This window comes from Pelodiscus sinensis, chromosome 3 (genome assembly GCF_049634645.1).
Source record: "Pelodiscus sinensis isolate JC-2024 chromosome 3, ASM4963464v1, whole genome shotgun sequence".
Taxonomy (NCBI): domain Eukaryota; kingdom Metazoa; phylum Chordata; order Testudines; family Trionychidae; genus Pelodiscus; species Pelodiscus sinensis.
In genome coordinates this window covers 178,167,328-178,192,116 of record NC_134713.1, presented here as the reverse complement: position 1 = coordinate 178,192,116, position 24,789 = coordinate 178,167,328, and the positions used below count along the sequence as shown (strand labels likewise).

Sequence of the window (24,789 nt, the reverse complement as noted above, 5' to 3'; positions counted from 1 at the left end):
GTATGGCACTTCTATGGTCCTTGGTGTCAGATGCCTCAGAGTTGGAGTCCAAGACTATCAGTCCAGCAGGAGCAGGAAATCATCTTCATCTTAGGGCCGCTCTTCTCACCTGCCACCATGGCCTGTGCAGTGGTAGTCGGCGATGCAATGGCCTTTTTAAGCTCCCTTGGCTACCTCCGGGGTCATGGTCCTCCACTCCCCACTCCAACTCAACATCGGTGGCTTTAGCTTCATTCACCCCAGCTTCTGCACTGCCTCCACCATCAGCCTTAATTCCAGCTTCCCTGCTGGTGGATACTGGTGCGCTGACTCTTGCACTGATGCAGACAAGGGCACTCTGATGATGATTCTGGCACAGTTGACGGGGTCTTCGGCACCAATTGTGGAAACTCTGGCACAGGTGATCCTGCTATCGACATTGAGGCCGACACAGTTGATTGCAGCACTTGAAGTGGTTCCTCCTTCGCTTTGTATTGATACTGAGAATACTGTCATGTCTATGGGAGTTGATTTCTTTCCATGTTTCCCCAGTACTAACTAATGATTTACCATTGGAGGGAGGGTGTGTGACGGCTTGCATGGGTGCGAACACCCCACCCTCCGCCCCCCCGGAGGGGAGGCGGGGGGGGGGGTTCAGCGGACCCGCCATCTAGGGTCCCCCGTGGAGGGGCCCACAGTTTGAGTGCGATCACCCGGCCGCGAGCCCTGACCGGGGATCTGCGGACTCGCGTTCCCGACTCCTCTCTGGCAGCCCCAGGGTACTAGTCTGTCCGGGTGCTCGGGCGAGGGGACGGGGTCGCCCCCGGCAGCCTGTCCGTGGGCAAGGTCCTCGCCGGGGCGAAAGGAGGGTAAGGGCCTTGGCCCCTGGGGCCTTGAGGCCCCCTTCTCGCCTTCTACTGTACTTTGCGTTGTTCACCCCCGCGGGAGGGGGGGGTGATGCGTGCTGGGGTTTCGAGGTGGGGAGGAGATGTGGGGGACCCGGGCGCGCCCTGTCCACCGGGTCCCAGCCCGGGGCCCTAAGTGGGGGAACAATAGCGACGTTCCTCCCACGACAGGTGGGGTCTATCCCCGTAACGCACCTGTCCACGGGCGCCAGAAGGACCCCGCCCCGGGCTCCTTCCACTCCCCGCTGCCCTCTGCCTCGTCGGGGGGGGCCCCGTAGTCGCTTACCCCGCCCGAAGCGTCGGTCTCGTCCCGCGGCCGTCGTGGGGGTTCGGGTTTGCTCCTCCTGCTCCTCCAACGAGGGGCGGGGCTCCCCCTGGCAGCTCGGGCGGCGGCAGCTCCTCCGAATGCCGCCCCTACCTGCTCCGCCCGGCCGCTTTTCAAGCGGCCCGGGCGAGGACGCTGGGGGCGTCAGTTCCGCCCCCTGGGCGTCCTGGCGCTCCCTGATGTCACGGCCGGGGCGTGCCGCCCCGACGCCAGACCTGCGCGGCTCAGCTCGAGCGGCGCGCCGTTCGGGCTCCCCGCACCTCGGCCGCTCCCGGCCCCTCCTTCCCTGACGCGGGGCTGGCCGCTCCTCCTCCGGCGGGGTCTCCTCCCGGGTCCGTTCTCCCCCGCTCCTGGGGCTGCCTGCCGGCCCGCCCGGCAGCCTGAAGGGGGCGCCGCCGGCTCCGGCTCTACTGCGGACCTGCGGGGGTCTGTCACAGGGTGGCCGTACAAAAGTCCCACTTCAGAGACCCTTCAGGAGTGGGTGGTAGGAAGCAACCATCCCTTGTGGGAATGTAATCCCCTAATGAAATGATAGTGGATACAGCAACTTCTCAGGATGGTTGCTCAGGGGCTAGGCATACAGGCAGAGGAAGTACCTGAGGATATAGACCCAATGGTTGACATCCTCACTCCTTTGGGTCCTACTCATGTTGCCCTTCCACTGATAAAGGCCATCTTGGAAATACAAAGTCACTGTAGAAAAACCTGGCCTCGGTGCCCCACACTAAGTACAATGAATGATGCTATTTTGTGTCATCTTGGGCCAATGAGCACCTTTATTCCCACCCTCCCCCTGATTTGCCAGTGGCTAATACAGCAAACCAGCAAGAATATCAGGGCTTCCAAGGTCCATCTTCCAAACAAAACAACAACAAAAACAAAAATAGGGACGCAAAGTGTCTCTACCTTTATGGGCTTAAAGTTTACTCCTTTGGTGGCTTGCAATTTCACAATTTGAACAAGCAGGACATCATAAGTGAATATTTCTACAATGCATCATCATTGATGGCAAAATTTACAGAATTGCTACTTCAAGATTCCTGAGCTGAATTTTCAGCTCTGGTGGAAGAAGGCAAGCTGATCTCCAGGGTGTCTCTACAAGTGACCCTGAATGCAACTAATGTGGCTACTTGTGTCATGGTCACAGTTATTGCCTTCAGAAGGGGCTCATGGTTACAGATTTTGGCCCTCCTGCGTGAGGTCCAACAAATAATTCAGGACCTCCCCTTTGAAAAACCATTGCTCTTATAAAACAAAAACAAAAAAATGCATAAGCAATTATACAGCCTTAAGGACCCGAGACTGACCCTAAAGTCCTTGGGTATCCACGCTGCTGTGACACAGAGGAAATATTTTACTCCTTGCCCTCTCCCACACCATGCCAGTTGCAAAACTGACAGGATGGCCATCACAGACAAAGTGGAAGTGGTAGGAGAAACAGTCATCTGGCTAGGGCTCAGGCCAGCAAAAGCCTTTATTTGGACCATAAACAAGCCTTTTGGAGGTGCAATGGAGGACAGTGCAATAGTCCTGAAGCTGGATCCACTCCACCTTCTTGTCCTGACAGCCTCCTTTCTAATGTGAATGGTTCCATATTACATTGGACTGGTGGGGGCTTCGCACAGTTGTCCGCCTGCCATTCCACCCCACTTCCCTGTCCCTCTTCAGGAACCCTTCTCATGCACCTCTCTTTATCCAGGAGGTGCAGTTGCTCCTTGTTCAGGCCCACAGGGTGAGGGTTTTTACTTACAGTATTTCCTAATAGTGAAAGCCAGGAGTGGGCTCAGACCTGTTTTGCAGTTGCGTAAGCTTAACAAGTTCATATTGTAGATGTTACATATGGTCACCCTGGCCTCTCTTATTCCCTTACTGGCTCAGGCAGACTGGTTTGCTGCCCTTGATTTGAAAGACACTTATTTACATGTTGCCATTTATCCACCATACAGAAGGTATCTCAGGTTCATGGTAACAACAGTGCCCATTACTGATTTCCAGACTTGCTGTTCAGCCTATCGACAGCACAAAAAGTATTCACCAAACCTGTGGTGGTAGTCCGTACCTTGATGACTGGCTGATCGAGGGTTGCTCCAACCTAAGTTGATGCCCGCCTCATATTTATCATAGCCACCTTCAACAGTCTTGGTCTCTTCATAAACGATTCCAAATTCACTCTGTCCCATGTCCAGAGGATAGTTTGGGTGAATGATGCTAGACTCCAAACAGACCAGAGCATTCCTTCCAGAAACCAGCCTCCAGGCCCTGACTGAGATTATTCTTGGCTCAGGCAGTTCTCCATCACAACGGCAAGGAACTGCATGAAATAGCTGGGCCATACGACAGCGTGGACATTCGTGTTGCAATATGCCAAATCCTGACTCAGACCTCTTCAGTCTTAACTGGCATCTGTGTACGGATCAGGCAGGGAGTTTGGACAGGGTGGTAACCCTACTTCACTTGGTGCTCGATTCCATCCTATGGTGGCTGTATCTCCATGTGTTTGCTCAGGAGTCCCCTTTGCTGCCTGACAACCATCATTTTCTTCAGTGACAGATGCATCAAACTTTGGTTGGGGAGGTCATTTAGGGAATCTAAGAACTCAAGGATTCTGGGAACAGTTCCACTTGGTTCTCCACATCAGAGCTGAGGACCATCTGTCTGGCCTTTCTCATCTTCTGGTCCTACCTCGCAGGGCACTGTGCTTTGGTCATGATGGACAATACAACAGCAATGTTCTATATCAACCAACGGGGCTGTGTGCTCCTCTTCTCTGTGCCAGGAAGCCCTGTTGCTCTGGCACTTCTGAGTACAGCATTCCATACACCTGAAGGCATTGTATCTCCTGGGGTTACAGAACAGTCTCAGCAGGTCCTTCCACAGTCACGAGTGGATGCGCTTCATCCAGATGTTGTGAATTCAATTTTCCAAGGGTTAGGTCGTTCCCAGATAGACCTGTTCACCATAACAGAAAGTGCTACAATTCTGTTCTTTCCAGAACCACAGTCTGGGCTACATTGCAGATGCATTCAGCCTATATTGACAGGGGGATTGTCTCCTGTATGCTTTTTCTCCCATTCCACTCATGCACAAGGTGCTCCTTGAGATCCAGAGGGGCCAAGCCCAGGTCATTAACATAGCTCCAGCCTTGGCCTTCCAACATTGGTACACCTGCCTGCTGGACATGTTGGTGGAGACCCAGATTCTGCTCCCAGTCTTCCTGGATCTTCTGCACCATCCAAACATCAAGTCACTGCACCTCACAGTGTGGAAGCTCCATGGATGAACCCTTTGAAGTTTACATGCTCTCCTCCTGAGCAGCAGGAAACTCCCCATGAGAGCCACGTACCTTACCAAGTCAAAAAGATTTTTAATTTGGTCAGCACAGCATGGCTCGGTTCCCATACAAGCCCCAATACCTGTCATTCTGAACCACCTATTTCACCTTAAACAGCAAGGTCTCTTCCATGAGGTCCACTTAATTGCTCTATCAGCCTTCTATCCCGGCACAAATGGATGCTCAATTTTCATAACTGTTATTTTTTGAGGAGTGTTGTTCATGTGCGTTCTAAGTCCTTCCTTTCTGTCAGAGTAGCTACAAGAAGGAACTGAGGAGGGAGCAGGTCAGCAGTGCTCTGTATTGGGTGCCATGAAGGTACCATTCCAGGAGGCACCCAGACTGACCCTATGGCTAGCTGCTAGGGGGAAAATCTTACGGCTATTGTGAATGTGTATGCACATACACCTGATTGGAATGGAAATGAACAACACATCTAAAAGAACATTTATGAAAAGATGAGTAACTGTTTTATATTGCAGAGAGACAAAGTTTCTATATACTATTATTTATCATAGAGGTTAGAAAAGATCTGAAATTTGCAGATAATAAAGATAAGGTTTTCTGTCAAACTTCAGATGTTAGAAAAGGGGTTCTAACAAATTGATGATCAGACTTTCAGTAAGTCACCAGGATTAGTGATGAATTTATTGGGGAAGGTAGGAGGAGATTTATATCATCTTTATAAGGCTGAACTTAATTTCAACCAATCTCTTTTTTAATAGGTAAAATAATTAGGGTCTTAAAGAAAATTCTTATAAAATTAATACACAAGAGTCCTTTCTTTTAAAGTTTTGAGCAGCTATCCCAGTACCTCTAGTAGTTTCTGATACTGCCTGTAGTATACAAAGTGACTTGTGTAAGGGTAAGGTGAAGGAGGACAAACATGGTGTTTGGTATCATTGCTTCATTGGATGCAATGGTAGAAGCAATTAAACTTACAATTGCCTATCTCATGTGGGATTAGATAGGGGTCAGAGTATTGTCCTAAGAAAAAGCCCCATTGTACACTTGCTCATCATGATGAGGATACTTTTTCTTTCTTTTTTTTGGGGGGGGGGTATATGTAATACTTGTATTTTCTCTGAAGGATTTGTACGGTGTGTTGGTAGAACTGGAAAGTTGGATTGAAACATGTAACTTTTTGGTAATAAAGGTCATGTGATTTTTTTTATAGTAGGTGCCTTTAAAATGGGTGTATTTCTATGCAATTTTCCCCTTGTATTTGTATAGCATAATGCTTTCAAAAGCAACTGTGTAAAGAGTGATTAAGTAAAAAACTAAACTTTAAAACTAAACCAGATTTCATACTTCTGTATCTGTGGATTTTCATTCTGGATACTTTTTCTTCTCTTGTGATTTTTTTTCCCCTTTTAATGTCAATTTTTTTTTTAAAACCACATTAATCCCACACCCAAGTTTGAGTTTTTGAAGCAATATACAGTTGCAATTCAGTTTCATTATGGGAACACTGTGAACATTTGACAAATACTGCCTTTCAAATATTGGTATCACAGCAAATGTTTGTGTTTGAAAGTTGAATTCTAGGCTTGGAATTGTTAAACATTCTAAATTTAGAAAATAACTTAGGAATGCAAAGGTAGCTAATTGGTCCTGTAGTAATATGAAAAAGTACTAATCCTCCTTTAAACAGGATGGAAAAAAGATGGGAAGAAGCATCCTTCCTGCATTTTTTATTCTCCTCATTTGTCCTTTTTTTAAAAGTGTATGTTTGAAACTTTACAAACTGATAGCTTTCTGGCTTCAGTAAAATCTGCTATGCTGAAGTTTTCTATAAATGAAGGTTTTTTTGTTTAATTACTAACTACTAACATTGTATTAGTGTCTGGGGAAAATAGTTAAAATATTTTCATTGAAAATCCAAAATCTCGTGGTATTTAAGGATCCCAAATTTCATTATCAAATTCTCTGATTTGATATCAGATTTTCTGCAAAAATGCATTAGTTTGACTGGTAAATCACATAAAAGGAGCAACAAATGATTAAAGTATTTTTTCTACAGTATCCTGCAGAACCACCAGATTGCTTTGTAGACTTCCCTGTTGAATTTGCTGTGTCTTGGATTCCACAGGTAAAATCTGTACGATATCTTTTCGTAATAATTTAAGAATATGTTTATTTACCAGCTTAAAGATCTATTAACATCATGTTTATGATATGCATGTATGTGGTAATGGCATATTTTAAAAGAAAACCAGGTCTGACTCTTGAATCCTCTTCCCGTTTGTTTTCTTTGGTACTTTTTCCTTAACACAAGCTTGGGAAATTACTATATTTAGTGCATTCATATTATACAACATTTACAGTTTTAAGTTAATTTGCTTTCATTGGATTACAACTTTTTAAATGTTTCTTCAACCTTGTAGACATACTGTTTGTACTAAGTCTCTACCTGATCTCTTACACCTTGGACTGCTGAGACTCCAAATATTTATGAATGATACTGACACTCTCTCTCTCGCTCTCCCTTTTTCTCTCTGTCTCTCTCTGATAACAGGGAAAGAAACTCCCTCTAACCTTGATGAATATGTTTAAAACACTGGATAAAACAAACAGCAATTCTTTATAATATATGTAACTTAATAAGAGCACCTAAGTGTTATACAGGATAGTAAGAGTAACAGTTTGTTTTCATTAAGAACCAAATGCCATTGCTTTCATTTTTTGTGGAATGCCTGATGTTTCTAAAGGGTTATTTCTTGCTTTGCTACTTTCAGTAGCAGTATGCAGTATGCTGGTACATTTCACATCAGTTACAGAGCCCTCCTAGAGAATGTTATCTACTTATATAAATCAGAATGCTTTTTTCCCCAAAAAAATATGTTTGTGGGTTGGAAACAGGATATAATCCTTCTCAGAAAAATATAAAATGACACATTCTTTTTCAGAATATATGGAATTAACCCTTGTAGGCTTAATTCATGCTCCAGCAAGTTGGTGATTTAGCATAGGAATTGTTGGGATATTGCCTGGAGCTGTATCCAGCAGTTTCTGGTGTGATTGAATATTGTGGTACCTAAGAAGAATAAAAAGAAAGACATACTGAATGTGACTTTTGCCCTACTTTAGATATTTTGGGTATTCAATATGCAGTTCTAATCCTGATATATTTTTAATTTTAACATGTGTAGGTCACCTTTCATAGAAATGGTGACAAGACTCTTAACTGAAGCAGTGGAAATGTCATTTGTTATAATACAAATATAAACTCCTGTTAAAGGGAATATAAATACATTTCAGGTAAATGTGGGGGAGGGGACATTTTTCTGTCATCTTTTGCTTATTTTAAGTTCTGTTAGTGCTCATGGACTTAAACTTGGAAGATCTTTATTTCCCTTTTTTTGAATAATAATAGCCATGGTTTTATGGCATCCATATTAAAAATGGGTAATTTTCCTTATGGTCCCTGTCTTCCTGCTGGGTTGATAATGTTTTGATGTATTTTTCTTTCTCTCTGATGAGAGGTCTGCTGCTGCTGCTTTGACATATTCATTTGGATGAATAATTATAACTTGCATAATGTCAAGCTGAAGATGGTAGGGTTTTGTGCGTCATGACAAGCCTAGTAGCCAGTGCAGGTGTCTCACAGCATGATCAGCAACAGCCAGTGTATTCTGGCTCAGAGGAGACATTTTAGAGTAGTCAGAAATCAGCACCAAGGGCAAGCTGCTGCTGCTACTACTGTTATATGTGCCAAATAAATGCAAAGTGCTTCTCAATGACAAGTGCAAGAGCATCTACTTATTTCAGTTTATATACTTTTTTCTAATTAACCAGATAAATTTGTTCTACACATTTTAGCATACACTTTAAGAATGTTTCTACAGTTATTAGGAATTTGTATTGTTGTGCCTTCATATTAGATTACTATTCCTATATTGACCACTATCCATGGGATTAATTCATGAAGGTTGTAAAATGGAAATTGACTAATGAGGTCATGCCGCTAACAGTGAAACATGTAGGAATGTATATTGTGTGAATGGCATTCTATAGAATTTTGAAAGAAATAGTTCACCATATTAAAAGAATATTGATCATCATTTGGTATTTCTAGTATAGGAGATTTACAGAACTTAACTTTCTATATATCTATCAGATAAATGAATCTCTAACACTATACAAAAACATGAATGGTTGACAATATTTTTCTAAAGATATAAGCATGTTATCTCAATTTTAGATTTAATTTTGGTAGGTGTGTATGGGCAGAGGGGAGATATTCATCTTCAGTAAATAAGAGGGAGTAACAAATTGCAGATGAAATAGATCATTTAATCCCTTCCATTACCAATAAAGAATTGTTCATTACTTTTTTTTTTTTTTCAAGTTTAGTCCTGTCTACTATGTTGGGGAGACTCTACCACATCTATGATACATTTTGAAGAGTTTGTTTGTAGATTTGTTTGTGCAAAATAAAATCATACTTCAGGATTACCTACAGATACCAAATTTTTCATAAACAACCCTACTACTTAAATTAGCTGAATGCACTACTTTTTATACTGGAATATGCTAGGTGAAAAGTTTTAAATGATTATTTTTGTTTTTCATCAGAAAAGTCATGAGAGTTCATAAAAATATTTGCTAACAAAATTAAAATCAAGTCACCTGTTCAACTGTCATTTTAGTGCAAAGAAAATTTTTACAAATTAATTTTACAAAGTAATTCAGATTAGTTACTGAAAGAGTAATAGAAGCTGTATGAGTTTTTTATTCAAATTTACTATGTATGGTAATTCAATAAAAATTAATAATGTTTGAAGTTGAAATCCTACAAATTTAAAACTGTTCTTTTACCTCCCTTTTGCAAGCACATGTAATAGATTTTTTTAAAATAAATATATTTAATTTCTTGAACTTTCCTATGTGTAATCTACGCAAAATGACTTTGCCTGGTTAACAGCGGGCCTCACCTGCTAGCATATTATGTTTTCTCTGATATTCAACTGAAACATGTTCTTGATATTTATCTTTTAGTGGAGTTTTGAGTATTCTGTCTTCTAGTTCCACAATTAATATTTTGCATCAGGGCACTGCAACTGTTGAAGCCATCCAGAAAACAGTACATGTTTGGTAAAAACATACATCAGTAGTTGTGTCCCCAAAAACTTTCATTTCATTCTATTTAAAATATCATGGAAAACCTATAAAAGCAAAGATCTCTTCAGAGTTAATGTAGCATCATTTTCTTAACTGATGATTGTTTCAGCAGAATTTCACTCTTGGGAGACTCAGCTCTCTGGAGGGTTGAGTATTTGAATACTGAAAGAATTATACTCAAAATAAGAATCTCACTGGGCTCTTATGTTGAAAGAGAGTAACAAGTATGTACATGTTTCAGCAGAGCTTTATATATCAGCTCAACATATTTCAGAGATAGAGCTATTACTTAAGCATGCTTTAGCACTTGAGAAATGGCTTGTGGGATCTAGTACTGGAGTACTCATTTGGCCATACTCATTTGTAATCTGTTCCAATAGTATACATTGGATTTGTCCCTCCTGATGATAGAGTACGTTCTGTGACCAACTTGGACTCAGCCCCTCTCCCCTAGCCCAGACATCAGTCTCCAAGCACTCTTTGCTTCCTGTTTGACCTCTGCTGCTTGGTCTCCAGAGATCCTCATCAGAGAAGAGTATAGGAGGTAACAACAATGTGTAGTTGTATTAGAAGGTCTTCATAAAAAAGAACTGGGTCACCTTAGAGACTGTGATCCTGAGACCTTGGGTCCCAAGGGAGTTCCATGGAGGCTCCAAACTGCTCCTGTATCAGGAGTTCTTTGAAGTTCTTCAAAACACCATGGCTACGTCTACACTGGCCCCTTCTCCGGAAGAGGCATGCTAATTTTGAACTTTGGAATAGGGAAATCCGCGGGGGATTTAAATATCCCCCGCGGGATTTAAATAAACATGGCCGCCGCATTTTTTCCGGCTTGGGGAAAAAGCAGGTATAAAGCAGATATCTGCAGATTTGTAGGACTCTACCCATGGGCTACGTCTACACTGGCCCCTTCTCTGGAAGAGGCATGCTAATTTTGAACTTTGGAATAGGGAAATCCGCGGGGGATTTAAATAAATATGGCCACCGCTTTTTTTCCGGCTTGGGGAAAAGCCGGAAAAGAGCGTCTAGACTGGCGCGATCCTCCAGAATAAAGCCCTTTTCCGGAGGATCTCTTATTCCTATGCAAGTAGGAATAAGAGATCCTCCGGAAAAGGGCTTTATTCCGGAGGATCGCGCCAGTCTAGACGCTCTTTTCCGGCTTTTCCCCAAGCCGGAAAAAAAGTGGCGGCCATGTTTATTTAAATCCCACGGGGGATATTTAAATCCCCCGCGGATTTCCCTATTCCAAAGTTCAAAATTAGCATGCCTCTTCCGGAGAAGGGGCCAGTGTAGACGTAGCCCATGGGTAGAGTCCTACAAATCTGCAGATATCTGCTTTATACCCACAGGTATCCACATCCACCAATGCAGATATCTGTGGCTCATTTTTGCAGATACATATACAGATGTGGATACAAAGTTTGTATCCAGAACCATGCAAATCCACAGATATCCAATTTATATCTCTGGGTATTTGCAGATGCGGATGCAGATATCCACAGCTCATATTTGCAGATGCCAACACAAATTTTGTACCTGTGTCATGGGCATTGCTTACATTTTAGTACCCAAACCAACGTCAGGCACTGTTGAAGCATGAGAGACTTAGTAGATACTCCAATCATATTATTACATGGAAGCCTTTTTCATCTTGGTTCTGGTATGTGAGTAGCAAGACATCTGCAACAACAGAAGCTATCTACAGTCTCCAATCGCGGAGTCATCCAATTGACTTATGTTTCAACTCTCTGTGCCTTTGGATCCTGCTCCATTTTGGAGTTAGGACCTGCAAATTTGACTGTTCCCTCGGTACTAACTCATTTTCAGAAACAGCAAGACTGTAGATGTTCTAGACACTTGATCGAATCAAAAAAGCTGGAATGCCTCTTGTTGACGGGCACCAAGCAATTGTCCTTACCAACAGCTATTGTGTCACCGAGACCATATCTTTCTCTGGTAAGTCCTAACTTTACATTACTAACTTCACAGGACAGGCAATTGCATTTGTCTCAAGTGTCTGCTTCATCTTTTGACTATATCAAGAGTGTCCTTGAACTCCCAGATCTGTGTAGAAGAGATCCCCTGGTACAAAACTACATAAGGTATTCTTCCATTTTTCTGTTCCAACGGGGAATCTTAAGTCAGATGATTTCATGCTAGCATGACCAGCATTGGATGCCCCCAACTTTGCCTTATGATCTACCAGGCTGCCTTCTGCCAGTAACTTTTGAAGCCTCCCAGTTCCTTGTGTGGTGATCATTGAAGGAGACACTTCCTCATCTAATCACTCCTTCCTTAATAGCCTCAGAAGGAGACATTGGAAGATGAGAGAGCTTGTACAGTCAAGAATATGATACCACAAACTAATATGTTGTCATTCTCATCAGCTTAGGTCATAATATGGCCTCCACCTTCTCTTGCTGATGGCTAAGCAGTTTCAAAAGTTGCTGAAACATATTATTGAATTGTTATAGATTCTGCTGTCAAGGTATAGGAGTCCCAACATAAGATTTTTGATATTTACCTCTATCGATTTAGAGCAGAATAGCTCTCTCAATGAACGAAGAAATAGTAGAACCTGTCAAAACGATTTGTCAAACTCAGCCACTTCTGCTACCTACTTGAAAATGGGTTGACCAAAATATTATATCGGAAAAAAAATGAGAATTTTTCTTCTTTCAATGCCCAACAAATTCTTTGGTTGTAGAAGCTTTCAATGAGTGAGGTAGATAACATCAGACCAAGTGGACAATCCTATATCAAGTATCAAAAGTATTTCAGCCTGTTTTAACACAAGAGCTACTCATTGGCAACTCTAGAACTGTGAATCGCTAATTACCTAGCCCTGATGGCAAAGTGCAACTACGTTCATTACAATTCAGTAGCTTTATAACTTTCTACTGGAATATCAGGAGCAGTTCAAAGCCATCATCAGCGTGGGTTTTCTCTTGGTCAGAACCTCTCTGCAAGCTTTTCTAGACCTAGCTGACATGGCAGCCCGCTGATGCTTTACATAGAACATCTAGGCTACAACTGTCTTGCTATCCTATAGAAGTCCAAAATACTATAAAAGGGCTTTCCTTTCGATGGGCTAAAATTATTCTCAGAGTCCACAGATACATTTCTTTACCCTGGAAAAGATTCTAGGCCAACTCTCAGGTCTCCCAGTATTTATGCTCCTGAAAATATAAGAAAATCTAGCAGGTTGTGCACAATTCAGAGATCTTGTCCTTTCAGTTCTCTTCCTACCACAAGTCTATTCAGCCACTCAGTAAGAAACCTTAATATCAAAAGAAGAGACTTTCCATCACAACTGCCATCTCCAAGGGAAGAGCAGAATACTGATGGATATTTTGGGGATGTTCTGAGTTCTCGGCTTAAACATTCTCACATTTTCTCCATCATCAACAGATGGTTTTTTTGAGGCAATACTATTGGATTAATTCGTTCAGAATACATCCATTGCCTTCCCATAAACACTTGCTGAGATAAAAAAGTTATCTATTTTCCACATATAGGGCTCATAGTTGCAGTTGCAATCTAGTACACAGGGGAAGGGTTTCGCTAAGTATGTTCAGGTTTGCAAAAAAAAAAAAAGGAGATCTTTATTTGATCTTTGCTTCTGAACAGTCATGTAAAATCACAAAAATTCAGGATGGTCACTTCCTCAGCTGTAACTAAATTGTTAGATTTTAGGGATTCATTTAGCCCTTGATCTTTAGGATATATATTTTCATGACACAATTCACGTCTCCCACTGGAGGATTCTTGGTTTCATGGTTGGCCAGAGTCACTTTCCAGAGTCACTTTTAAAGTACTCCCTTTTGGTCTTTCCACTGCATCAAGAATATTCTCAAAAATCATGGTGGTAGTAGCTTACCGTTTGTATTCCCTGGAAATAATAATTTTCTCTTACCAAGATAATTGGGTGCTGAAGGAAAGATTGCAGAAATACAAAGGAGGACCTCATGATTAAGGCATATGAGTACCATCCTAGAGAATTGAATTATCACTCTTTCTGCCAAAATATCTGTGTGGTACTGGGCAAGTCACGAAAACAAAACTTTTCATAGGTAGTCACTTACTGCATTCTTCATTTTGTAAATGCCAATCTTGAGACACTTGAAATCTGGTTTGCAGCAGTGTTAAACACTCACAGCTGCAACTGATGTCACTGGGAGTTGTGCTTTGAGGGGGAAAACAAAGAAAGTTCTAGAAAATGCTGAAATTTCTGAAAAATCTTACCATAGACCTCTCAAATTGCTATCCAAATGAATGAACATTTTTTTACATTAAAGTTCTGTATAAAGATGTAAAGGACTAGTCGACTATCCAATAAGCAAGTGCTTATCGGATAGTCGACAGGATAGTTGACTAGTCACTTTCCCCTTCCCCTTGTTGCCTCTATCATGTAGAGGCAGAAAAGGGGGGGGTCCCAGGCTTGGGTCCCAGGCTCTGTGCAGTGCATTTCAAAGGGGCAGCGCCATCCTATCGACTAATCAAATAGTCGATGCAAAATTGCATCACCTATTTGATTAGTGAATTATACTATACTTAACACCCTTAGTTCTGTGCCTCCATTAGTAAAATGGTAATTTAAATTGTCATAGGTGTAATGGGATGATACATTCAATAATATTTGTAAAGCACTGAGATACTATAATGAATGAAAAAGAATAATCACTGAAGAAAATACAGTAGTCGTGTAGTCAGAGCATGGTTTGAATGAGATGCAACAAATAAGGTATCGGAGGGCCATGCATTGGACAAGGATAAAATGAAATACTGAGGAATTGTTCATTTATCAGGCATCATCCATCCTGTTCATTGAATAAGGGCAGGGATTCTGTGCAAAAATAATTTAATTACATCATTGCATACTGTCATAATGTGTATGTATAATTTAGAAGGTGACCAAACGAAGTTTGCACAGTTAACCTTAATATGCCTTACTTTGGCATATTAACAACTTGTACCAATACTAATTATCAGTAATATTGTTGGAGTGCCCTGTAGTTATAAATAACATAGAAGGCTATATTTTTAACACACAAGTCTCAATTGCATTTTTTTCATGAGTTGTTTCTGAAGCATTTAACTTAAGTAGCATTTCTTATGTCTGTCCTGTATATTTTGCATGGTTGGAATGAAAAACAAAGAGGATGGAGAAACTAGTTTGATCAATTTAATTTTGAAAGTCTACCAGTGATATACAAGTTTAAGTGCCTTGATCATTTCACAGTATATTTATAACAGATTTTACAGAGTTCCATTCTGCAAAGATTCACCAAGAAACAGATAGGTTGGTTGTATTCTTCTTTGAGTGCTCAGCAGGTTAATCTTCTCTTATCATGAGTGGTCTCTGCACTTGGAAGTTGTTCCAGAAGTCTGGAGTTCCTTGAGTGGACCTATTCACTACCAGACAGAACAGAAAGCATCATTAGTTCTGCTCACAGCAAGGCCTTAGAGGCCCATTTTCTGATGCCGAACCTCCCTCACTCGACTTCGCAGCTTGGATGCTGCATGGTTGAATCCAGAGGAACAAATCTGGTACAGCAGGTTCTCTTGAAGAGCAGGAAGCCCTCCTCCAGAGCAACCTACCTGGCAAAGGGGAAGAGCTTCTCCTTCTGGGTAGCAGAGCAAAGTATCTCCCCAATCCAGTTGTCTGTGCAATCCATTCTTAATTATCTGCTTCAAATAAAGCAGCAGGACCTTGGTTTCTCTTCAGTCAAGGTTCACTTGGTGGCTCTATTTGTCTTCCACTCTCATATCCAAGGTAGATTGGTATTCTTTCATGACATGATTATTAGGCTCCTAAAGGGCCTTGAAAGACACTTTATGCTGGTCTGGGACTCAGTCCCCCAAAGGGACCTAAACCTTGTCCTCTCCAGGATCAAGGGCCCACCCTTTGAGCCATTGGCTTGTTGTTTCCTTCCCACCTGTCATGAAAGGTCCTTATAGCTGTTACCTCAGCAAGATGAAATTCCAAGGTTAGAGCTCTTACTTCAGAGCCCCATACATTATTTTCTATGAGGACAAGGTCCAGCTGAAACTCCAACTTACCTGTCTGCTAAAGGTAGTATCACACTTCCATGTCAATCAAGATATTTTTCTCCTGTTAGTGTTCTGTCCAAAGCCTCACATCACCAACCAAGGATAGGCATCTGCATATACTGGCTTTCTACTGATAGTCTACCAGGCCCTTCCTTAGATGTAATAGCTGACTGGATGAAAGGCCTCCTTGTGTCCTTAAAGAGGATTTCAATCTGGATCACCACCTGCATCCATATGTTATGAAATAGCACAGACTGTGACTTCTCTGATAATGAGGGATCAGTCAACAGCGGTGCAAGTGCCTTTGGCTGTTTTCCTGGTATAAGTCCCTATTCAGGGCTGCAATGCAATCCTCAGTGCACACATTCACATCTCATTTCATTCAGCAAGCCAGAAATAATGCTGGCTTTGGCAGAGTTGTGCTGCAAATGACACATCCACAAACTCCTAGCTGCCTCTGGTGGTACTACTTGAGTCACCTACAATGGAATGGAATGGACATCAGCAAGCACTTGAACAGAGAGTTGCCTTCTGTAACTGTTCTTCGAGACGTATTGCTCGTGACCATTCCATGATCCACTCTCCTTTCCCTCTGTGGGAGTCCCATCAAGAAGAAACAGAAGGAAGGGTGGAGCTGGCAGTGCCCCTTATACTGGTGCATACACATGACACTCCAGTGAGTTTTGGAGAGCTGGTCTCATATGCATATCACTGTGGGAAAAACTTCTGGCACCAGTGCATGCGGTGAGCACACACACCTATAATAGAATAGACATGAGCAACACATTTTGAAGGACAACAGTTATGGAGAGTGACCTTTTTTTTTTTTTTTTTTTTTTTTTTTTTAAAACCTCCATGAGCAGTGCCAACAAGGTGTCAGTAGCACTGTTTTAAAAGAACAATGGTCAGCAGTGATCAAAAATAAACTGGTTAATGAAGTATGAAGGAAAGATACATTTTTTTCCTGGTTGCATGACAAAGTAGTATGATGGATTTAAATAGCTATAGATGCAGATAAGCATACAGGAAAAGCCAGTTGTCAATATCAATGAAGCATGCAAATAAGATCAAATGAACAGAGCATTTAATAAAAAACAAAGGGGAGGAATTTAACTTATGTTTTTAAAAACCATCATTGAAAAATACAATTAGTATTAAAATTAATTGGATTTTAAAATTTATCTGTGGGTTGTAATCCCTTGATGTTTCTTTTTTCTATTGAAATCGTTTGAATTCCCCAAAGATAAAGATAGCAATGATTATTAGAGGATTTATCTGTGTCTGATGTAGGAAAATGTTAAAAAAAAAAAAACCCTCAAAATGGAAAGCAACTGTTGCAAGTACCAGAAAATTAGGCTATTAATTTAAGTGTCATCAGAGCACAAAAGATCACATTCTAGGACTGTATGAAAATTATTAAAATACTGGAAATAATAGTACTTAAGATGAAGATATTATACTCTAAGATCTGGTTAAGTGACTGACATTATTATATCACTTCAGGTATTATAAAAGTAACAAAATGCTTTTAAAGATAATAAGCGTTACATTTTGAGATTGGCAATATTCACACTTTTTTGCTTAAGTGCTTTCCTACTTTAACATAATTTAATAACAGCAGAAAAAAATCCAACATTTTATTTCCAAGCTATACCTTTTCTTTTTGCAATATTTTCTCAGATACAAAAACAAAGAAATGTCATGCTCTCAAGAAAAAAATTCAGTAACCACTATCATTTTTGCTTCCTTTTGTCCGGTTGACTGAGGGAGAAAAATGGTAGATAAAGCCTAAAATAAATAGAATTTGTATATTATATGATTCTATTTACTTTTGTAAATAGTGATCACTGTGTTTGTTTTGTTAATTTGATTTTTCTGAGACCACAATAATTTAACTATTTCCTGGCCAAAATGATGTGTGAGGTTTAAAATCATGTGTCCTTTGTTACAAAGAACATAACACATAATGTTCCTCACCCTCATTTAGGGACATCTTTAGCATCACTGAAGTTCTTTTTTACCATTTGCTCCGCTTGTTTCCCCCAGAAAGTCACATTTCATTTATCACTTCTATCCACATGTTTCCCAAATTTACCTTCAAATTATTCTCATCTCTTCAGTCTCAAAAGTACCACTGCTCTCTAAATTTGCGATGGCAGCTGGGTATCCAAGAGAAGGAAGTCTCTAAAACTGAATTATATGGGTAAATTTACATAGCAAAGAAAACCTGCAGCTGGCTCATGCCAGCTGACTTGTGCTCACTGGGCTATTTCATTGCAGTGTAGACTTTCAGGCTTGCACTGGAGCCTGGACTATGGGATCTTCCCATCCTGCACATTTGTAGAGCCTGGGTTTCAGTCCAAGCCCAGAAGGTTATACAGAAGTGCGTAGCTCACCACCCAAGGGCCCCAAGCCCAAGTCTGCTGGTTTTTATTTGCTGTTGTAGATATCTTTCCATCTTATTCCTTTCCAGTAGTGTCTCTCTAATGTCTTATACAGCTGTTTTTCCTGTCTCTTAGGCTTGCAAGCTTATGATTATCTTTGACTCTTCTTCCCTTCCTTCTTTCCCCATATCCAGTCACCATCTAGATTTCTTTGCTTACTCTTTCAGTGCAGACAAAATACATCTCTTACTTTCAATTGTTACTCCAAAATTTGTATCCATGTGTGGATAAACATTTCTCATATGGATTTTTGCAACCACCTGCTCTCTGACTGACCCATCTCTTTCCCTTAGGGTACGTCTAGACTACCGGGTTTTGTCGACAGAAGTTTTGTCGACAGTACCTGTCGACAAAACTACTGTCGACAAAGAGCGTCCAGACACATTGAGTTCTGTCGACAAAGCAAGCTGCTTTGTCGACAGAACCCTGTAGTCTAGACGCAACAGAAGGTGTTATGCCTCGTAAAATGAGGTATACCAGCGTCAACAAAACTGCTGAGTTCTGTCGACGTTATGTTGACAGAACTCAGCGGTAGTGTAGATGCTGGTATAGTTTTGTCGACAAAAGTCCACTTTTGTCGACAAAACTCAGTAGTCTAGACACACCCTTACATACCTATTATCTTAGTAGGGTCAACCAAAGTGGAGATACAGAGAAAAGCTTTTGCATTTATCTAGTACAGATAAATACTTTCATTAGAATAATTGTACTACTAGATGTAAAAAAATCAAACAAAACTCAAACCAAAGAAACTGCATTTTGTGTCTGTAGTCTTACTGGGTATGTCTACACTTGCAGCCTAATTCGAACTAGGGCTGCAAATGTAGGCCAGTGAGGTTTAATAGGTAGTTCGAACTAGGGCTTTATTTTGAATGCCCGTTTCATTGCTGCGTGTAGATGTGGGCAGTTACTTCGGGCTTGTAAATTTAAAAAATGGTGCCCGTCTGGAAAGATGCAAATCAAGCGCAGGATATTTAAATCCCAGGCTTGATTTGCAATTCCGAATGCCTACATTTTCAGCCCTAGTTCAAATTAGGCTGCAAGTGTAGACTTACCCACTCAGACTAGAAATAGAAAACTATTAAACTAATTAATTAATCAAATCCACAAAGAATTTTTTTTTCTAATGGACTGTTGATCAATTCTATAAAATCTTTATGAAGAAATAGTTCTTTTCATATCCAAATTTATTTTATAAAGTTGTCTAGGTTCAAAATAATGATGTTAAAATGTGTTTAATTTTGTAAATGTGTAACCACTGTAAATCCCTGTGAGCACTGGCTCCCACCTATTTCCCTCCCCCTCCCTTTTCCCTCCATCCTCCACCCAGGCTTCTTGTGTATCAGAGGTGCAGGGTGCAGGAAGCTCCACAGGAGCTGGTACTTGGGAGGAGCCAGCTTTTAAGATGGTTCCCCATGCGTACTAAGTCCCACTCACCCACTCTCTGCTGCCTTTGATACAGAGGCAGCAGGGACTTCTTGTAACAGTTTTTACTATGGTTGGGGAACATTTTCTGGGTCAGGGCCACTGACCTACAGAAAAATCAGTCAGAGACGGCACACAAATGAGAGGGAGAGGGAAACCCTCACTAATGTGGTCCCCAACTAAGGAGAAAGACCATCCCTACATTCCCCTTGAACACCAGAGCCTAGGGGGATGCAGCCTAATAGATTTTGTGAGCTTCAGTCACACGGTAGAGCAGCAGAGATGCTGGAGCTCCAGTGCCAACTCCCCAATGCTAGGGGAAAACCCTGAGCCTCAGGGGCCGTATCTAGTCAAGCTGTGGGCCACATCTGGCCCCAGAGCCCAATGAGTCTGGGCTAAACCGTTAATTGTATAAACGGCTATGCATTCACATCCCTAGTTTATAATTATCACAGCAATATCTATTTGACTGAAACAATGAAATATAAAATAGGTATGTTGAAACTGCATATGCTATGTTGAAACTGCTGTTGTAATTTTTATTTACCAATAGAAAGAGTTTAAGAATTTAATTCTCTTAAAATCAACTAAAATTAAACTCAGATCTGTACATTTAATTTTCATTAGTCTTTAGAAATTAAATATTAAAACATTCATATTCTCATTGAAGGCTGGATTTTCTGGTCTGTTAAGAAGTGGAAATTGAATCTGCTATGCCCCTTCGCCAACTTTAATTTACCCCAATACTAGGCAACTAAGTATCACTCCTTTTCCCACAGACACAGACAATGGAGAATTGAGTCCTGAAACCATAGTAGTAGACAACACATTTTAAAAATAGATAAGTCCTTCTAAAAATCACATTTTTGGGATGGAAATTTTTTTAACATACAGTTGTTTCTGAGAAGCAGGATGCATATTATACTACATCTATCCACAGAAGACTGACTACTTACTATTTGATGCAGAATAAAATCTTTTGAAAAGTTTAGGTTGGAGTAGGAATCACTGCATAAGAGTCAAGAAGGCAAACTTGTAATTTATCAACAGCAGATTATGCTGAATTTTACTCCTCATTGAGAATGAAGTTGTTATGAATATGTAATAAAATACTTCCCGCCTTAATATTAATTTCAGGAATCAATGTTATCTTTGAGAGTGGCTTCCATCTTCAATAATACTGTACTTTGGATACATCAGAATGTAACAAAATGTGTTAGAAAATTTAACCTTACTTTTGAATGCATTACTGTTATCAGTAGATAATATTTGTGTGGCCCATTAACAAATCAAAAAAGCCTTTTGAGTACTAACAGGAAAAATGTTAACCCTTGCACACTGCAGTATATTTTACAGCGGAGTATGTGCTAGATTTTAAAACTTCGAAATGCTATAGCTTTTAAAAATAATTCTTACACAGCACTCTACCAGTAGTAATACATAACTTGTTAAAATTTCCTTTTTTCATAGAGCTCCTTAATAGACATTTATAGTCAATTCTTGGCAGCATTAGAATCACTAAAAGAATTCTGGAATGCCATGGATGAAATTGATAAAATGACTTGGGTACTTGAGCCAGAAAACCCCACGCGGAGTGCTACAATGAGAAGAATTGCAATAGGTAGGAAAACAGTAGAAGAAATAAAGTATTTTTTAAAACAGAAGTGAAGTTGACTGTTTTGCTGTACTTAATAAAGAACAAGGAGTAGGAAAACAAACTGCTATTTGTTATACAAAACTAAACTGAGGCAGAATATTGAATTTGTTTGGGAGAAAGTATAATTTTACATTTTTAAAAAATATAAAACTGCTCGCTATGCTTGCTAACCTCCCCCCCCCCCTTCCTCTGGGGGTAGGTATCTGGCTGAGGCGGAGGGTGCATGAGTGGGCTGGGGTGAGGTGTCTAGACAGTGGGGAGGGAGCAGTAATAGGGTGGAGGTGCAGGGTCTCCGTGGAAGGGTTGAGAGGGCTGGGGGTTAGGCCTGAGGTTTCCTGGCCCGGCATGGGAGAGAAGAGAGCACGCGACTTCCAGCCCCTTCCCCCCCCCCCCCCCCCCGGATGGGTGAGAGAGGGAGGAGACAGGGCAGTGGCAGGACGCAAAGTGTCGTGATTACATCACTCTGTCATCCTGTGGGAAAACATACATTTATTTATTTATTTATTTGCATAAATATATATGTAAATTTTATTTATACACACACATAATACGAATGAATTCTGATAAATCACAAATACAAGTACAGATCAATTCAAAACCAAGGACACATTTGTGATGATAATAATGCTATAAGTAGTAATTCAGTATAGGATTCTTAAATAGATTGTGTATGAAATGGATGTCTGTTTATAGAATACATGAAAAACTAGTTTACATTTAAAAATTATTCACCACTAATTATAATGAGAAATCTCAGGTAGCAGTGTTAATCTGTAACTTCAAAAAAAGTATAAGCATACTGTGAATATTTTAGTGTGAAACTGTCTTTGGAAGGATGGATATGGAATGGGAAATGTAGCTGTGGGAAAAGGGGGGAAAAGGATAATTGACATGGGTAAAAAAGACAAAAACAGATATGGTAGCAGATAAAAGGCATAGAATAAACTATAACCATATGAAATAATATAAAATATACCTGAACTAAGATTAAAGCACCCTATTGCTCATCCGAATACATAGAATTACAGCTTAAATACATACAGGCAGTCCCCGGGTTACGTACAAGATAGGGACTGTAGGTTTGTTCTTAAGTTGAATCTGTATGTAAGTCGGAACTGGCGTCCAGATTCAGTCGCTGCTGAAACTGACCGCCAGTTCTGACTTATATACAGATTCAACTTAAGAACCCCAAGCTTCCCCAAGTCAGCTGCTGCTGAAACTGATGAGCGCTGATTTCAGGAAGCCTGGGGCAGAGCAACTCTGCCTTGGGCTTCCTGTAGTCAGCGCTGGTCAGTTTCAGCAGCGGCTGACTTGGGGACGCCTGGGGCAGAGCAGCTGGGGTGCTGCTGGGTTGCTCCAGTAGCACCGCTCCTCGGCGCTACTGGACCAACCCAGCAGCACCCCAGCTGCTCTGTCCCAGGCGTCCTGATTCAGCCACTGCTGAAACTGACCAGCAGCGGCTGAATCAGGACCTGGGGCAGAGCAGCTGGGGTGCTGCCGGGTTGGTCCAGTAGTGCCCAGAGCGGGTGCTGCAGGACCAATCCGCAGCGCCCCAGCTGCTCAGCTCCAGGGTCCAAAACAAAAGCCTGGTCTTCTGGGGGGGGGGGCACACTATCCGCGCCCCCCCCCCCCCCAGCAGACCAGGGACACGGGGAGCAGAGCGGCAGCGGGGTGCCGCGCCTCTGAGGCTTTGCTCTGGAAAAGTCTCAGAGGCGCGGGAACACCCTCCCCCCCCAGCGGCTGCGGCTTCAGTCCCGGTGCCTGTGGTCTGCTGGGGACCGTCCCCAGCAGACCACAGGCACCGGATCTCAAGCGGCAGCAGCGGCGGTTCCCGCGCTTCTGTGGCTTTGCTCTGGCAAAGCCTCAGAAGCGCGGGAACCCGCCCGGTGCCCCTGGTCTGCTGGAGACGGTCTCCAGCAGACCAGGGGCACCGGAGCAGCTTACGAACGGGGCTTTCTCGCCCCGGAGGTCACAGGTAGCAATCCGCTACCTCGACCTCCGGGGCGAGAAAGCCCCGTTCGTAAGTCGGATCCGCGTAAGTCGGGGACGGCCTGTAGTTTACGTTGGTTATTTAAAAAGTAAGCACATACCACTGTCCATGGTCAAAAATAGAGGAAAAAAATTACCTTTGGAATGAGGATTTGGATTAGTTTAGCATTTCTATAACTGTAGTGTTGCTCAGTTTCAGTCACAAGTGCCAGGAATTTCACCCCATCCATAAGTCTGGATGCCCACTCAGATTGTGACTTTATGCAAACAACTGTTGAACCAACATCTGAAGTGACAGGTCACACTTTTCCTTATTTGCAGCTCAGAGATTCTGGTGAATCTCCTTTTGTGCAGCCTGCTCATTTTCCTTCCAGTACAGTTGGACTGTCTCTCTTGCCTTACCTTGATTCCTGTACAGTGAAACATCTGCAGCTGGCTTGAGTCAAATGACTTGCGCTTCAGAGCTATAAACTGCAGTGTCAATGTTTGGTCTTTGGAGCTGGTACTCTTGCATCCTTTCCCCTGGTGGTTTTTCAACGGGAAGCTAAGACTTGTTCATACCGAGCTGAAAGTTATAGTCGTGAACACCATCAGTTCAAAATTCTAAGCCACATAGCTTACTTTAGCATTATAAAGCTGGTGTGCCCAAAACAACTCATTTGAAAAACAAACACTGTCTCTATTTGTGATTTATAAAGGAAAACTTTACGCCTTTCATTTACATGCATTCTCTCTCATTACAGGAAACAATGTCTCTGTAAACTTAGAGGTAGATCCCAGACATCCAACTACGCTTCCTGAGTGTTACTTTCTTGGAGCAGATCATGGTAAGGTATTTGTATACAAATGCATTTCTTACTCTTAGTCTGTTACAATATGCACCTATAATTGCTTCCAAGCTTTTAAGATAATCTTAATTTAGTGGTTTCAGGCTCATTCTTCTGTTTAAGCAAGTCAGTCTCTCTTGCTTATACTTACAGAAAACAATAAAAGTGAATTCATGGTATTGGGGTGGGGGTGTACAAATTAATAGGTTTGAAATGGCCTTTTGCATTATTGGCCAGGGGTCAGCTACGGCATTTTCCTTAAACATGCCTTTTCCTTTTGTGTTTTTAGTTTGGGATGATAGGGTCCAGTTGAGACCAGTATTATGTTTTGATATATATAAGCTTGTTCTCTCTCTCTGTTCTGTAGCCTAGGAAACCAGATAAGCATGGAGCTACTCTACTTTGTTGTGTCTCTTGCTTATCCTCATTGGCTCTGCATAACATCTTCAGGGTTGGATTCTTTGTAATCTCTGTAACCTGTTAGTTTGTAACATAGGAATGTTGATTTGATTGGAAGTTCTATAAATAGTAATTAGGGGCAGGTATAATTGTATTCATTATTTGCTTATTAATATTCATTTTATGGGAGTTAACATTACTAAATAAGGCTTTTAGAAAAGTAGACATGTGAATTAACATACTAAAATAGATAAAAAGGTGTGATTAACACCGGGTTGTTGTATTCGGACATTATGTTGAATGTCCAAGGTAAACGTGTGTAGGCAATAA

General features: G+C 41.6%; 1 protein-coding gene across 3 annotated transcripts in view; it reads left to right on the top strand.

The window, feature by feature from the left end:
- FANCL (FA complementation group L) overlaps positions 1 to 24,789 on the top strand; it is an 81,105-nt gene that overhangs the window by 41,288 nt on the left and 15,028 nt on the right. For 2 of the 3 annotated variants that reach the window (XM_075925523.1, XM_075925525.1), the window contains exons 7-9: positions 6,564 to 6,632; positions 21,058 to 21,208; positions 23,977 to 24,060. In XM_075925523.1, coding sequence (XP_075781638.1) covers positions 6,564 to 6,632; positions 21,058 to 21,208; positions 23,977 to 24,060 — 304 coding nt within the window. The remainder of the gene's footprint in view (positions 1 to 6,563; positions 6,633 to 21,057; positions 21,209 to 23,976; positions 24,061 to 24,789) is intronic. The other variant, XM_075925524.1, reaches the window with a different exon arrangement.